Genomic DNA, 17,883 nt, shown 5'->3' on the forward strand with positions numbered 1-17,883 from the left:
CTGATTACTCTTGTCCCACAAAAAGTCAATGTCTATTAAAAAACTATTGTGCAGAAGGCTGCAGATGTCCCTATGGTTGTATAACTTCATGCACTTCCACTATTCTTATGGGAACACAACAAAAATGTGCAGAAACAACAGGTATGTTAAAATTAGCGAGTAAAAATGTAGAATGGTACAAAGGAATATCTATTGACAAACACCAGAAGTCAGAAAATTACCCAATACATGAGCCCAGGACTTCCTATATCATTCACTCCAGTTCCAAAGATCATTGAATAGGCATAAAGAGCTTACTGAAATATGAAACATTGAGAAGTAGAAACGGGTATTCATCCAGGCATAAAATGTTACTCATAGCCCAGGAGGTGAAGGATGGCCCAGAGAAATGTCCCACTATTTTATGATATGATGTCAACTTCCGTCCACTAGATTCCTGGTGCATGGCATATTCTGAACTGTAAGTGCGGCAAACCTAGTAAAGTGCTCCCTACTTTTGCTAGCCATTATCGACCCATGAAGAGAGGAGTAGGTCAAGCGGATGGGTTGACAAACCTCTGAAGTTTTAACCTGGCATGTAACTTCTCTCCCAAAATCCCTTTTTGCTCATGAGGATGAAGCATGTCCAGTCCCACTGGTGCCACCTGTTTCTGGCAACATTTGTGAGTGCTCCAAAATGATCACAGGTGGTCAAATGAATACATGAGTTAGTAGCACTTGGAATCCCTGACTGTGTATCCCAGTGACCTCGTGAATATATCATAAGACCCACTGAAAGGGACAGATACTAATCAAGTGGCGTACATGTGATTGGTCTCCCCTCATAAAAGCGTAGATGTTGAAGGCAATCCTTTGATATGTGTGTGCATCTCCTCTGTTCCTCCACAGCCTTAGCAGCTACTACCTTCCCCTCATACCAATACTCTCTTCATAACCCAGTCTCTCTGCTCCCTTCTTCCTTTTTCCATGGACAGAAAGAACCCTTGCAATAGATATACAAGTTGATACGTGGAGCGCCTCATTTGTCAATCTTATTCGCTTTTGGTATTTCCCCACACACATTTTCATGCTTAACTTGCAGAAATGCTACCTCAACCACTGATTCTTGGATTTCTCCACTTTCTTTTGCTCACTAATTACCCTACAACCCGAGGTAAACATTCCTCTACAGTGTATGGTCCTTTGGTACATCAACTACTTTTTCTTTACATTTCCACACGGTCATGCTCTCAAGGCAGTGCGCAGATGCCTGCGTCACTGCCAAGGTCTCCACTTGAGGTAAATCATGTGCACCCACTATCACATCATCCATGATGTATATCGTGAGATTGCTGCAAAGAAATACATTATCTTACAAAATGTAAGAGATAGACAGTCACTTTTTAAAAAATACCCCAAAAGCAATGCCTCAGTAAATAAATGCTGGCAGGAATATTAAGGTTAGTTCCGTTCCTGGTCTTAAAGCTGTGGCTTATTCGTCACTGACCGGTGTCATAATAATTTTACTTACGGTCTTCCTTTAGGGCCAGATCAGGAAGCAGTATTCAACAAATAAGTGTATTTCTTTATGTTCCGCTTTTGACTTTTTCCTGCAAAGTCTCTTTTGTCATTCTCTTAGCATCTTGCCTGGTTAGTCTTCATTTTTGTAGCTAATATTTCTGGTTCATCCAGATGCCAGATGAGTTAGACCAACCACTGGTCAAGCTTCTCATCTGACCTAAACAGAGATGTGTCACTATCTTTATGTTATGTTTTATGACTGATGCGTTTGAATGAGCTTTGCATTCCTGGGAGGTTTCACCTTTAGCAGAAATTCTTAGTCATGCAGCCATACAATAAAAATGTAGACAGAAGACTAATACTTGGGCTACAATGTCTATCTTTGATTACTTCAAGTGTACCCTCTATTACATCTCTTTTAGTCTTGGCTTGCCAAGTTCATCTTTTGTTGAAGGCACCTTCCAACCACAGTCTGACCTCTTTGAGGTTGTAAAAGAATGGTCCTTTGCCTCCCAAGTAGGCAATTTTCTGTCTCTGAACAATGCACACTCTCTCGAAAGCAACTCCATATGCTACATTGGTGTTGTTGTCCATGCAGTCAGCAACTACCTGACACTGAGCAGGCAGGGAAAAGTGTTCCATGAGCTTCTGAGCTGCAGCACAGCGATCTTCTTGGCTTTGGTGCGTTTTCACCTCAAAAGAGGAACACTCATTGCCAGGAGCTGCCCAGCCGTCCGATGGATGAGCCTCATCAACGTAGACCAACAAGAAGTCGGCAACACCAGAGAACTCTTCCACCAGTTGGCTGAAGGACGGCAACTGGCTGACGAATGGGGGTCAGCTGGCAGAGCCAAAGTTGACCACCAGCGGCCGATCTGAAGAGGCAAAGTCCAGGATACCACATTTACCACCATCATTTGTGCTCTTCTGGTCCCCTGTCACATGAACCACACTGGAATTTGGAGCTTCTTCACCCAGTTTGACCTAAAACAAGACAATAATATGAAGTATTAGCTTGTGTAATAGCATTTCACACCAACAGTTCCTACTGTTACTTTATCAACAATTAACAAGAAAACTCCTTTGCAAGTTTGAAACGTTTTAAGGCTGCCACACAATACGGGTGGCATGTGGTAGGATTGGAACTTCAATGCCAGCCATTCACACATGATTTACACGTCAAAAGACTAGTGATATAATCACGTTGACAGATTTTGAGTGTTGCATGTTATGGGCGATGTACAATACATTAAGCACATGACTGGCATACCCTCTAATACATTTAATTGTTGACTTGTTGCACGTGTGGACGATTTTATGGTTACCAGGTGGCAATTGTGGCATACTCAAAGATTGCCAGACTGGAATCAGATCCCATATTGCAGGTGAGATGAGTAATGTTCTGCGTAAAGACATGGATGGGTACATGCTTTTTAGTCACTGCAGTCTGCGGTGCTTGAAGTTGCAGGTTACTCCCCATAGCTGATGAGCATTCTGCATCTGAAGCACACTCAGAACTTTAGAACATTCCTTGACATCCAGTACTGCAAACTGCACTGCTCAAATGGCAGTGGTAGAACCGAATCTGCAGTTCTACCCAATGGGTGTCCCTGCCCACTAATCAATTGCAGGGTGATTTGGTAAAAGACTGGCTAAGAGAATGTTTCAACAAGTCCATATCAGTTTTAGCTATGGTGTCGGCGTGTTAATTTCTTGATGTGATAAACGGAGGGTTCCGAATTGGAACAACTTGATATAGTCAACTAACCACAAATAGTACAAAAAGCACACAAACTAATGACATTACTCGAGTTTTTAAGAGCATCCTGGCAATCCTTTCACAAAATAATAAGCGATTGTTTTCTCACTACAATGCATAGAGGAGAAAAATAATATAAGGGCTCATGATTCATTGTAATTTTGAAAAGTAAATAGTCCCTCATGCACGGCAATACAATTTCACCGCAGGAGGCTGGAGGATGTGGAAAGAGATGAATACTCCCCTAGGTGGATTTAAACCACACTCTGTGGCATATTTATAAGGAATTCCCGCCATGCAGCGCAGCAAGTAAAGTTGATGCGTAATGTGAAAGGGAGAGAGCAGAACTGCTCCATATATTCAAATAAATGCCAACGTCTTTCTCTCCATGCGCTGGCGCAGGTTGTATTGCGTAGCACCAATGCAGGTACCCTTGCGCTAAGTGTTATCTTCCTGCTCAAAAACCATCCTTGGAGGCGTTTCCCGCTTTTTATGTGTGCTGCAGATTGAAGCACACATGCAAAGAGGAAATAACAAGGAGCAATAAACATATGTCTTTTGTTCGCCAGCATAAGGCAGGTGCACCATTTTGGTGCAAACTCCTGCTCTTCTAGCAGACCCACATAAAAGTAGCAGGGGTCAATCAATCAAAGGGCGCCTGTGAGACATTACTTGCCTCATTACCTATTTGCCTTACATAAGAACTTTGAATGTTTGGGCCCAGGCTGTGGTGGCTCTCAGGGACTCCGCAATCGCACTTGCCAAGTTACCGCCATATTGAACTTCTGCTGCCAGGGTGAAACAGAAACTGCCTTTGGCCGGCTTGGGAGGAGGACATTAGCCAAGTGCAACTCATTGTGGTGTAATGTGCGGTAATAAAAATAGTCGGAAGCTTCTTTGTAGAGTGATTACTCATCTAGCTGCAATGCTAAGAATTATACGTGGCCTACATTTCAAGGTTTCAATCTGCTGTTTGAGGAAGCAGGAGACATCCTGCTGGCGGGCTTTAATGTCTCTCTGTTCTATGTTATGAAACATATTCTGATGTGTTACATTACGTTGCATTGCGTTATTTTACATGTTGTTATGTTAGGTGGTATTTCTAAAGCACAACTTATGTCAATGCTTTTGCCTCTTGGCACCAAAATCATGTTGCCTATGACATCAAGAATGACAATTACCTGCCATCAACCTTCCACTATATTGTCAAGGTCATTATAAGTAGTGCCTATTTTGTAAAAAACAAAATTCATTAAAAAGTAAGTGCCAGGGCCCTTCTGGGTAGGTCACTACAGCTTGCACCACACGTTGCCCCTGCCAGCGGTGCCAATGACAGTACTAACACAAGTACTAACCATTGCACTCCTACAAGTGTGACGAATCACACTATTCCAGGCCACTCAAAGCTTTAAGTATGGCGTGGGCGACAAGTATTGTTAATTTTTTATATATAGAAAAGTATTAAACACTGTTGTTAGGCTCCTCCCAAAAATAAGACAGCGCCGCTATGTGGTGGACTATCATTGGTCCTGGTGCTGAGTATTAAGTGCTGGTGCCGAGCACCAAAAACTACCAGCTCAACTTAAGCACTGGGTTTAGGTACAGACTAGAAATTGTTAACACCACACCAACATATAAATATATTGCCATGGAACATACATGTAGAGTTAAGAATAGTCAATCTACAGAGACATATTTGCCTTCACAATATTGTGGTATTAGAAATTTTAGTCATAATATTGTGGCAGGTTGATATTCAAATCTATATATTCTGCTCAACCTGCAGCCGCCTGCACTATTTCCCCTAGGCTAGTGCAATAATAGCATTTTTGTTTAGCGCTGAGAGATGTTTACTCTCCTTAAGCCACAGACAGAAGTGGGTGGCCTAACCAGCCACTAATGCCAACTATCCATCAACAGGCACAATTCACTGTTGTCAGTTAAACATATATTTTATAGTTTTAGATCACGGATATGTGTGTCTGGGAATAGATTTAAACCTCACTGAAGTTTGAGTACAGCCGATAAGGGGTCAGGGTCAGGTGCCACCCACGGTGCTAATGGGTGGTATGCTGCTAGAATAACCTGGCCCAAATATTGTCTCACAAAAATATTGTGTCCTGAAGATTGGTTACAAAAATATCTCCTCTATGGAGATAATATTAGAACATCTACACCTAATGAAATGATATTTATGTAAACATACTTTAGGCCTCAATAAAGCCTAGCATTATGGTATTCCAGTAGCACAGGAGGGAGAGAAGGAGAAAATGAGCTGGGGTATAGCACCTCTCCTCAAGCCTAGGCAATGCCACTGAAGAGATGCCTCCCATCTGCAGGTTGTTCTCAGGGAGAGTTAGCAGAGATCTTAACTGTGGTTGTGTCAAGCAGGGGACACTAGCCATTGGTGGACCATGAACACACAGGACTATTATCTACCTTTCTGGTACTCCTCTGGGCCATGTACGCCCATTTGGCCAACAGGAGCTTCGCTTTTCCACAATGCAAAAATGTTGCAATGGTACTTGGTGGAAGAGTGCGTGCAGTGTTGTATAAATTCTACAATAGAATACAATAAAAATGTAAACAGAGGCCAGTAGAAACATTCGAGGTGCACTAATTGTGGGACGGGATATTGTCCAGGATCACAGAGAGTTTTCTGCATTAGGGAAAGTGCTTCTCCTTTAATTTATGTTTGGATTGAAAAGTAGACTTTGATGGTAAAAAGCTACATTGTGTCTTGCTGAACTTGGAAGAAGCAGCCAGAATGACAAGATGTGGTATCATTTTTTCATCTAACCAAAGAATTGTGAATAGATTTAAAACCAGAATAGATGCCAGCCAAGAGGAATGTCCTTTGGTGCATTTCCAGGTTTCAAAGTTTTGTTCTTTAACCACAAGATCAAACCTTGAGCTCAGACGCCAGGCCCTTGGCCGCATAGAAGGTTCCCCGGCTCTAAAGTGAGTTTGCATTCAAAACATCAGAAAAGTGTTTTGACCCCTTTCTGCCACCAGCAGGAACACTTTCCAGGCACTGCCATTCCGTGTCTCACACCTCTGTCAATCCAGGATCCTTCTCAGAGAACTGCTGAAGAAATCATTCAATTGAGGCCATGGCCGCAAGTAGAAGACTTTACACTCTGGATGTGCTATAACAGCACTGTATGTAGTGAAGCTGAGGAAAAGTGGAGAGGGGCTGAGCCCCGCATCTCTGCCGCAAAGGTTAAGTGAATCAAGAACTTTAGGCTCATTCAAACTACTGCTTTTTTTCAATTCCTATTATGACTGTGGCAATTACCACTCTAGATCTACAAGCCTTTTGCTGGGTTTTAGTAGAAGGCACCTCTCTGTGTTGGAAGGCAAGGCCACCCCACACTTTTGCGTGAGACTGGTGAAGATATTGCAATTAGTGAACAATTATGACCTTGATCAAAGTGACTTGCTCAACCTGAATTACACTGTTTAACAAGAGTATCACCGGTTGCTACACAATTTGAATATCCAAATTAGTCAACTGAGTGGAACAAGTGAGATGGTTTTAATCTTGTTCCTTGTAAGTGTGCAATGTCATTTTATGTGTGTATCAATCGCTTATCCATTGTGCAAAAACCATACACCCAAAACATAAAATCATAAAAAGCATAGAAGAAAATAAGTAATACAAAGAACACTCAGTATCTAACCACCATTTGATCCATGCCATATCGACAAAAAGGAATAAAAAAAAATAAGGGAATAATAAAATAAAAAACAGGAATGGAAGATAAAAGGAAAAAGTGCTGAGATAAACGTACTTTAGTTGTTGTTTTTGCTTAACTACTTAGAACCCCAAAGTGTAATTGTGTAGTCTACAACTTCTCATAAGAGCCAAAACTATGCTTAGAAACAAAAAAAATACACACTATAGTTATGGAAATTAACAGGAGGTTTGGTATAGACTTCAAGACACTGGAAAAGCAAATCCGTTTCTAATTGTTCCTAAATAAGTTAGCCTTTAAGACAGTCGCATAATTATAAACAAAAAAAGAGTGATACATTTCCTTTAATCCTTTTCCCACTATCCCCCCTGTTACGCATGTCAGAGGAGGACTGCTTTCATCAGGCTTGGCACAATGGCTTCTGTGACGCGTTGTTCCGAACCAGGCACCATGTTCGCCAAGTGACCTTCGCAAGTTTGTATTTGTACCAAGAGAGCCACTTCTCAGTCAGGGCTTCACCCCAACAGCAGGCTGTGCATCCTTAAGAATGCCAGCTCATTGTTTTGGTACTGGGAGCCAGAATGAATGAACAGAGGTAGACCTTTCCATCCTAGAGTGCTTCCCACTCTGCAACATGTACGGCTCATTGAACCCTGGCTGCGTTTGTTATTAATGCCCCTTTTCCACCAACCCCACTTGCTCCTAACGAGCTTCTTCCATGAATGGGCTAATTTTCTAAAGGCTGCTCATTCCAATGGAAACACATTATTGTTGGTAGAAGTGTCTTGGTCAATTGCAAACTTTGCCGTACCAGCTCCAGTCACTGAAGGACCCATAAGTGGCCATGCCGCAGCTACTTGCCCTCAATGACGCTCTGAAGACGTATTACGTTTGCTACTCAGCTAAGTATGACGGGGTGAGTCTCAAAAAACACATGTTCTAATCAATTACTTCATTTAGTTGCAAATGCTTTGACTATGAGTATGGTTGTAAGAACTAGCTGGGCCAAAGGGTTCAAATGAAGTCAGAGAGTATGATGCCTCAAACATGGCGAAGATCCACAAAAAATAGACAGGTGTGCTGTTTATTGGCTTAAGAAGGTGATCGCGGTTCAATGACAGTACGAAGATCAAACTATAATTGCAAGCATTACCAAACAACACCTTTGTTGGCTGCCTCAGCTAAGGGCCAGACTGACCTGTCTTCTCAATAACTAGTCTACACAACGCTGTTTTGAGACACTTTGGTGGAAAAGAGAAGCTAAGCAACAACTTCACATTAACCTTTCGCTTACAAGATAAAGTGCCTCAAACCTGGTTTAAGAACCTTAACCGTCTTACCATCTTACTACAGTTCCACTACATGGTCACATGCAACTCCATTATCTTTCTCTATGATCTTTTTTTCTGAGTACCCCATCTTCATACTTTTTAAGGAATCATTCTTCTTTTAGCCTTCATCTTCCATTGTTGACCCCTGTTGTGATATGATGTCCATACTAGAGCCCCATCTCATCCTCATCAAGTGTCTTCTCTCCTTTGGTATCATCCTGTCACATATGTAGGAGTATTAATATTGTGAGATCCTAAGTGTGAAGCAACAACAGGATCAACAAATGGGTGAGGTAAAAAGAACACATTATAATTTTCCAGTGAGACAACGAGAGGGTGGGTATTAAAAAGGGAGGTGTCTTCAGTTTCTTTTAGAGTTTGGTATAGTAAGAGCCGTTCCGATTTCAGTGGAGATGTTGTTAGAGATAACTGAGAAGGAGTGTCATCTGGTCTTTTCTTTCCGAAGAATTTCCTCATTTCTATTCTGGTGGTGCCCTTGCATGACAGATGATTTGTTTTTCAGCCAGGTATCAGATTGTTCTTACTTTGAGTCCAGTAAGCAGTACAGCTGTTCTTGTAGATGATAACTGCTGGGGAGCAGAGACAGTAAAGTTCCTTCTAGCTGTAAATGAATCAAGCAACAAAGATTAAAATGCTTTTCAGAGGTGCTAAAGAAAGAAAGGGAAGTAGTTGTGCAGAGTGCTGACTCCATCCAGCTGTGAGAGGACCAAAACTTGCTATGCTGAGCTGAATAGGGATACAGGTAGAGCTAGCATCATGAAATCTTGGTTTTCATAGGAAAGATTTCATTAAATAAGCTTCCCCTTTTTTGGAGTGTCTCCTTCCAGAGAGTTTCCTCTTCTACGGGTCCATAATTATCATGAACCATCCTCTTCTTCAGATATTCAAAATATATCTGAAACTCGTTGCCTCCCCTTTGGACCTTCATGTTACTCTGCAGCTTCGACCACCTTTGAATCTTTGTGAATATTATTCTGTAGCTTATTCCCTTTATTTTGTAAGTTGTATTAATCTTTCTAGATCTCCAGCCCATTTCATTAGTGATTCCCATTTGCGTAGCCTCATATTAGTTTAATTGACCTACCTCATTCCTTGTTCTTTATTCCAATTTCTTGAACGTACTTGTATTTTATAACAGTTGATTACTCAAAGGACTTTATCTAACTTATTTCTAGAGCCTGGTCTTATGTTTCACAAATTTTCCATTTTTGAAACTCCATCTCAGTTTTGGAGGACGGTCATTCTTCTAGAATTTAAACCTATTGATGGCCAGTGCCACACCAGAAGCTTGACTGCCATCCTGAAACTCTATAATGAAATACAATACAATTCATAGTTTGATTGCATTTCTCAAGATTCTTCATATTTCTGAGGATCTTCTTATTTCTGTATTATGTGTCGTTATTGGAGTGCCTTCCACTTCTAGAGTTTGTTTTTAATGCTCCATTCCATTTCTGTATCATATTTGTGGAACTACTTTCACTAACCACACCGTCACATTTTTCCTTAACGGCTTTTGCATCTTACTGAACCCTACTCTAGACCTACAGTTGCCTAGGATATCATCATTCTTCCTCACTAGAACTTTATCCTTGTCCTAATTTTTGTACACCCTTTTCCAGTGCTTCACCCTTCTTTATCTACATGTGGCCTGTTCTGGGCTTTCAATACTTCCTCTCTTTATCCAACTTCTCTTGCTTCTTGTCCATCTCGGTCTCCAGCTGCCTTCTAGAGCATCATTCTTCAGTTGTAGATACTTACAGGAATGTGAATCCTTCTTTAAAGTTATTGTATTCAGAAGCTTTTCCCATATTTCCTGTTGTGTTTGTCTAATTGGAGCTTCATCTGCTTTCTGGTGCTCTATATCAGGTTACAGAGCTGAATAATACTGGATTACATGAAGAGTGGGTACGGCTATTAACAACCACTTGCTCTGCTTAGCCCAACCCTCCAATTCGAGATGCAGGCATATTGTGCCACACCCCACTTTTATTATAGGCCCTTACACCACTGCTCCTGACTTGGCCCAAGAGTAGATTATAAATCCTTATGTTTCTCACCTGCTTAAATCAGAATGAAATATGAAACACATTATTTGTTGGTACACAAATTTCCCGCCTCTACTTATAGCTTGAGAATTAAAGCTTAGACTTAAGAGTTGGGGAAAGAGATGTCTTATGTTTAAACATTGGGTTTAGACTTGGAGACTGTAGAAGTCAGGTTTGAATATTATGGTATTGAATTTTTATAGATTTGAAGATTGTGTGTGAAAGTGTATGGAATTACTTGAAAATGTCAAGTATTGTGCTTGTTAATATATACATGTATTTCTGAGCATAATGAATTTTGCATTAGAAAGCATTTTTAGGGTTATATTGGAAACCATGAGGTTAAGTTTGAGCAAGGTAAGTGTGAAAGAGAATATGCACATAAGAACAACATTTGTGAGTGTGTGAGGTTGTGTGAGTATATGTGTAGAATAGGTTTAAAAGTGTCACAAATTATGAGACTGCAATTCACAATATAAGAAAGTGGTAGAGATAATGAATGTGTGAGACCTATAACTGGGGGGAAACCATGTTTACAATGCTGTCTCCACAACTTGGTTCCTTTACCACGCGGTCGTTACAACGACTGTGTTGTTACCACACGTACCAATACATCGCAAGTCATTTGAACGACTTGCTGTAGGGGAGCACTGGTGCTGTATTTACAATCCAACACCTTCCCTGCTGTTGCACAAACTGGAGTAGGAATAGTAAATAATACTATTCCTAAGTCCAGCGCGCCCCCTACAGCAAGACGTTGAAACAACTTGCGATGTGATGGTTTGCATTGAAACAACGGAGTTGTTGTAACAACCGCGTTGTAATGGAATGCGTGAACAACGCATTCATTGTAAAGAGCCATATTCATAACTGGGTATAGTTGGAGCCATTCTGAGCAGGTGACATAGTTTGATCCACTGTTGGGTACAAATGTGTGGAGAGAGCATAAGACAGTGTTAGACCTTCTGTCAGACAGTGAGAGTACAACTGGCACATGTATGATGGTACAACTGTGTGATAATGTCTTCAGACACACAGGTTCTCTGTGGGACAAGGTACAGGGAGTGACAGAATATAAAACAGTTGATAAGCAATACACCGAGTATGGGATGATTTGCATAACATAATATGTGATGGTCTAAGTTCCTGAGAAGTGTATAGGGTTGATGATCGACGTAAAAGTGACGTATGTCAAATGGAAGGAGACTGTAGTAAAGTATGAGATTAGAGGTGTATAACTGTGACGTTTGGTGAATGAGATTTCGTGAAAGAAAAAGCATGTGAGTGGGTGTAGCAGAGAGGATATACATGGGAGGGATCAAGTGTGAGATTGGTTGAGAGAAAGATGCAGAGTCTGGGTAAGTGAAAAAAAAATATTGTGAATGTGCAAGTGTGTTATAATGCGAGTCTATAACCCCGAGATTGGGTATATGAAAACCTATGAGAGTATGTGGGAGGTAGAAAATCGGAGAGGGTGTGGAATAGAGTAAGACCGGATGTGTGTGATAGGGTGTTTGAGACAAAGATTGGTTGTGAGGAAGTGTAAATGAGTGAGAGCATTTTAGATTGGGAGACTGGGGAGTGTGGCACTGAGTTAGTAATTGGGTGTGACTTGGAAAGAGTATTAGAGTGAGTGTGTGATAGTATGAGGGACATAAGAAACTGAGTGCCTGATGGCTGTTATGTTGCATGATACTGGGTGTGTGAGAGTGTGACTAAGAGAGACGTCAGTTTAGATTGCAACACGGAGGACGTATGAGATGAGGTCGGTGACAGGGTTTGAGAGGCGCATGAGACTGAAAAATAGGATATTGTGTTGCAAGGAAAGCAGACTATGCGGCTGTGACTATGAGGGCAGTATAGGGGGCTATAAGACTACACGTCTGTGAGGGTGAGAGAGGCAATAACAGTTGGCACACTCACCGAGAGGCATTTGATATAAAGGGGAGGTGGTATTTTCTCGTGAGACATTGTCCCGCGCTTTCCGTCTCCCAGAGCCTCCCTCCACCCTCTCACGTGAGTGAAAAACCCTGGATCAGACGCGCTGGACCCTCGCCAAAGATCGCAGAGCGCTCTCAAGGAGCAGCTTCTCTCCAGCCGTGCTGGTGCAGAAAGGCGTGCTGTGCAGAAGATCAGCGTACATCACAGAAGCATGCGAGGCCCGGGCGAGGCGCCATGCATCCGCGCGAGCCCGCTCCGACCACAGTGCACCATCGGCTCTGTTAGAACGGGTGCAGAGATGCCATTCCTCACTGGCCGTTCCTTCAGAGCATGAGCTGGAAGGCGCGTGGGCACGCATTTCTTTGTCCCTTTGCCCGCAGCACCAGGTGGTGGAAACGACATGTGGCCAGTTAATGAAGTGAAAGTGAAGGAAATGTGTAAATTAACTGGTTGTATTGCGCACTTTGCAAGCTGAAATGCTGTTAAGGGGGCCGGTATTGTTATTATTACCCAACCCATTCATGCCTCTTGCGTTGACTTAAACAGGTAAAAATCATCGAATTTCTGGGTTGTCTACTTCGGGATTCAATCCCGTGACCATCAGGTGTCATGCAAATCCACGCAGCTCGTGCTCAACCCACTGGGCTGTTGCATTAGACTCATCTTGTAATGCATATACAGGTGCCAGGTTGCTGAAGTAGAAAATATCCCACGAAAGAAAACACCTACTTGTACTGATCTTCTTCAATAAATGTCTTTGGAGTACTGGACTGTGGGTACTCGTGGTACAGCACCATCCTGTACCACAAGATACCCCACCGCTGAGTGTAGGTATCTCAGCTTCCCTAAACAAATAGGTCTGGGGTGCTTTGCTGCACCTGGCATGACCCAAAGAGCCACAGCGGTCAAAGGTTATACTGATATTCATGTGCTTCACAAATCTATGTTTCTTCCTTTCTCTTCTTACCTCCCCTCCTCTTCCCTTTCCTTCTTTCACCTCCCCATTCTTTCACTTCTCTTCCGGTCATTTTACTTCCCCTCTCTTTCCTTTCTTTCCTTTTCTCGCCTCCCCTTCCTCACCCTTCTCTTCCTTTTCTTTCCCTTCCTTCCACTCCCCTTCCATTTTCTCCCCTTACCATTCACTTCTGCCTTTCACTCCTTCTTCATGACCCTTATACATACTCAGACAAGTCCATTTGTCTTCTTTTCCCTCTTGTCTCCTATCCTTCCCCTCTCTTTCCTTCTTCATGACCTTTGTGTGATTTCTGACAAGTCCCTTTGTCTTTTTTCCTCCCTTCTCTTCCCTTACCCGTCCCTTCTCTTTCCTTCTTCATTAACTTTGGGTGAACTCAGACAAGTCCCTTTGTCCTCTTTTGCCTCTCTTCTCCTATCATTCCCTTCTCTTTCCTTTTTAATGACCTTTGTGTGAACTCTGACAATTCCCTTTGTCTTTTCCTCACTTCTCTTACCCTTCCCTTCTCTTATCTTCTTCATGACCTTTATGTGAACTCTGACAAGTCCCCTTGTCTTCTTTGCCTCTCTTCTCTTCTCTTACCCTTCCCTGCGACTTCCTCTTTCATGACCTTTGCATGAACTCAGACAAGTCCCTTTGTCTTCCCTTGTTTTTCCTCCCATCCTTCTCCACAACCTTTGATTGATCTTAGACTGGTCACGTTGTCTCTATGTCACTGCCATGAATGAGTTGCAATTGACTTCTTCCAGGGGCAGGAGAAGCAGATGGTGTGTTACATTCCACCCACCTCTTCCGTCCACGTCACACAGGAGCCATTGGCTGGTGCTTTATGGTACCTCTGAAAGGACCTGTGCTCTGTGCAGTCTCCACAGATGAGGAGTATATAAAAGTATGAAAGGGTATACGTCTAAGTATAGTTCTACCACAGCAAGGAGGCAGTATACCATTGATCAACCTATTGGTAATCCATTACATAGTAAGGACGGAAGGGAGGATCTTGTCACTTACATCCCACTGAACACGTGCAAGCAGGAGGATGCTTATCAAGCATGCCCTCAATTAGCAAATCAGCTTTGAGTCACATCTCTGCTGTTGATGCATTTTATGGGGGAAAACCCAATCGTCACAAATAAGGATACGATCAAGCATTTATAATACACCACAACCTTAAGTTCAACCAGAGTCTCAACTAAAATATGACATTGTTGAAAAGAGATGTGAACAAGTTTGTAAGTTATCAACTGAAGAACCAGAATTCTACTCCTAGCATCCCTAAGTGGCCACATTTCTGTTTTTTTGGAAGCCACCTAACCTATGTAATTTTTCTTATCTGCCAAAACTAGGAAAGTTTAGAAAGAAGTTAAACCCCTAGTCGTCACTAATATATCAAAACTAGACAATTGCGTCAAATTCCTATCTAGTACCCACTTTTGGACCTTAGCTAGATGCAAGACTAAACTCTCTATCACATAGGCAAATATAAATCCATAGCAACACATATCTTGATAACTTTCCATCCAAGTTACCATACTCAGTTGTAGACTCGATAACCTAATGTACCACTGCTTGAAGAGTGTTATTGGAAGTCCACAGTCTCCTAAGCCACCCCTAAGATCCTAGGACCACAAAATATCCAAAAGCCTTCTCCATCACCCATTGGCAGCAGAAGACCATTCATTGTCTTACCTGCTTGTAAGCGTCCAATAGGAAGCTGTTCCAGACACAACGCAGCCCTTCTGAGGTCAACATCCGGCGCCATTCATGGTGCGCCGACTTGGACCGGCTCAGCAACAGCACCACGTGCTTCAGCAGGACGACAGAGTCGTAGATGGCCAAGAAGAGGCAATTGCAGAAGAAACCTGGCACGATCTGCAGGGTGATCAACAGGCTGGCACTCTGAAAGCCCATGCTGGCAGCCTGGCATTGACGCCCAGCCTCCTTGCCTTCCCCGCAGCCCTTCACCCACATGAAGGAGAGGAAAAATGACGCCACCTTGTCCCTGACCTTGCTATACAGGACACTGCCCCAACAGGTGCCTCCCACAGATGGCTCGATGCAACCTGTCTGCATAATTTGGCGGGGCTGTTAACAAGGGCATGGAACAGGCTTTAACAATTGCCAAACCAGAGGACTATAGTTGTTCCCTTTCCAAGTTTTGAATGTGGGAAAAGTTTCACTCAGGCGTTGCAAGTTTTAACAATTAGTAAAAGCACACAGAGTGGGTCAATGTGGACAAGTAGTTTTGGGCAGCCACTCCCCCTCGCCATGTGCACCATACACAGCCACTTCTCTCGTCTCTCTTTCCCCTCTCTCTGCCGCTGCCCTGGACGAGAGCCTCTCGCGCTCTGTCAGGCTTCCTGCCCGTGGCACCCAAAGGTTCCCCTCTGGTGGCCTCGCTACGCGCCGTAGCCTTTTATACATTCCGCGGCTAATTGCTGCAATAGAGAAATGAAAAAAAATCATCTTCGCTTCGAATCTATTTGTGACGTCACCACCCAAAGAGGGCTTTACTCCGGCCAGGGCTGCGCTGCATAGAAAAGGGAAACACGAACTTTTTTTTCTGTGACGAGGGCGGGACTACCTTACGCTTTTGTTATTTACAGGAGAGGCGCGAACCCGCCCCTCTCTCGTGCGTTTCGCTCGCCGAGGAAAACTAATGCTCCGCAGAAGTTTTGGCGGTGGCCGCGCGCGCCGTTCCTCGAGGAGAGCGTTCACGGTCCAGCGCAGGAGGGGTGGGTTCTCGTTCAGCCAGCTGCCTTCTGAGGGGTGTCCGAAAGCCTTTCGAATGACTGCCTGTTTCCTGCACCCCGTTTGTCAAGTTGTGTGAACGGAAAAGTAAGCCGAGAGCGTGCTTTGTCCTGCCTCTTAACAGACGCTGCCTCCTCTGAAGTGGAAGGGCGCCGGCTGCCTCATTAAAAAATATTGTGTTTTACGCTATTGTATTACATTGCATTTTCTATAGCTCGCTTGGAATCCTGTTGAGTAGTGGCAGGGTCCTGTCCCTGTCCCATACTCGTAGTCACGAGGGAGCAGGAAAGCTTGGTAGTTTCTGAAAGTATTACTGCCCTGCACAGAAGGGCCAGTTCTTTCGTCTGAAGAGCAGTGTAAGCCTTGAAGTGCTATGTCTTGCTCATCACCAGGGCTTTAAGTGGGCCGGGTCCTGCAGGTGCTCGGTACTGGCAGTTCTTAAAAGCAGGTGCCGAGACAGGTCCCTATCAGGCTCTCCATTTTTACCCTCACCCTCAGGGTGAAAGCAAAATCTCAACTCTGCAAGTACCACTGCTCGAAGCCTTTGATGTAGCTAGCTTCAAAGAGACTCGTTTTAGTTCTTTCAGAGTCTCATCATTGCATAACTGAAACATTTTCAATACTACATACAACAAACCCATAGTTGTTGCTTATTTATCTTATGCAACTAACAACAATTGAGAAAGCCAATAGTCCTGGCGTGTTGTAGGTATATTGTCACTTGTATCATATATCTGGATGCTACACCAGAAACCGAAAAATACCCGTCGGGCGGCACGCTATGCTGAGCACTGATTTTCAGCCTAGTTTTTTTAAGCCATGTCCTTAATGACATTGACCACGCCTTTTTGAGAGACCCCCCTGTGTTTTTTCATCCCACTTAAAAGCCCTGCCATCACCTCTCCTTCGAGCCGAACTCTATCCCTGAAGTGATCGCCGTGGCTGAAATCCGGCCAGCGCCCGAATTTGAGAGCACGGCGTGTACAGTAACCATGCGCACTCGGGACCGCTCCTCCAGTACACTTGGCTGTTCCCTTCCACAGGAACAGTGCAGAGCCCGAGGTGTTAGAGCAAGCCTCTCGCCAGGACGCTCCCGGGCTGCCAAGATGTACAGTACGGCGATATGAATGGCAGCGCTTAAAAGAGAGAGCCGGGAGTTCTTGCCAGCTCTCTCACTGACACCTCGTGTGATTTCTGAGCCTGACACATTTGCGTTTGCAGTCCTCCAAAATGCTGATTTTGTTTCTTGCATGTCAACAAACACTTCTCTTTTTAATTGAGTTTTCCTTCTTCTCATTCATAAAGCACCAGTTCTTGAACTGTGTTTCTATTCCAGGCCAGCAGGATCGTTTTCTCGGTCAAGTACTTGCTGCTGAATCGCCCCCAAGCAGCTAGAATTGGGTTCTAATCAATGCTGATCAGTTCAGATTTCCTCCCTTCATAAAATGTTTACCCACTGCCAAAGCAGTGTTGTGGAATGGTTATTTGATGTGGCTCAGCGCCTGTCACTCTACTGGCTACTGCACGTGTTCAGTGACAAAGCAAATTTGCTTGCACCAGCCCGTCTCTCTTAATAGTAGGCATCTGTTTGCCAAGTCACCAGTGTCTTCCCTTATTACTCTGCTTAAAGAAGCCACGGAAGTCACTAATATCTAATTAGCCAAGTCGAGGATAAAACAGTAAACTGGTACAGAACACAAGCGAAGGCTGACACAAGGAACACTATATTTTCAGGACTTGTATTGCCCTGGCGTTGAAAGTCCTACAATGCAACACACTAAGCTGCTAAAATGGGGTTAACATCATTTGGCACTTGTCTCTGATGGTGAAAGTGATACTTCACCCATGTGCAGGTGGGATCAGG

General features: G+C 43.4%; 1 protein-coding gene across 1 annotated transcript; it reads right to left on the minus strand.

Annotated features, from left to right (window-relative positions):
- Positions 1-1,113: 1,113 nt before the first annotated feature.
- Positions 1,114-16,142, minus strand: DIO2 (iodothyronine deiodinase 2). The gene is made up of 2 exons (XM_086937586.1): positions 14,958-16,142; positions 1,114-2,484 (listed from the first exon to the last, which is right to left on the minus strand). The coding sequence occupies exons 1-2, from the start codon at positions 15,339-15,341 to the stop codon at positions 1,804-1,806; spliced, it is 1,065 nt and encodes a 354-aa protein (XP_086793712.1). The 5' UTR covers positions 15,342-16,142; the 3' UTR covers positions 1,114-1,803.
- Positions 16,143-17,883: the final 1,741 nt, after the last annotated feature.

The sequence above is a fragment of the Lissotriton vulgaris genome, chromosome 9 (genome assembly GCF_964263255.1).
Source record: "Lissotriton vulgaris chromosome 9, aLisVul1.2, whole genome shotgun sequence".
Taxonomy (NCBI): Eukaryota; Metazoa; Chordata; class Amphibia; order Caudata; family Salamandridae; genus Lissotriton; species Lissotriton vulgaris.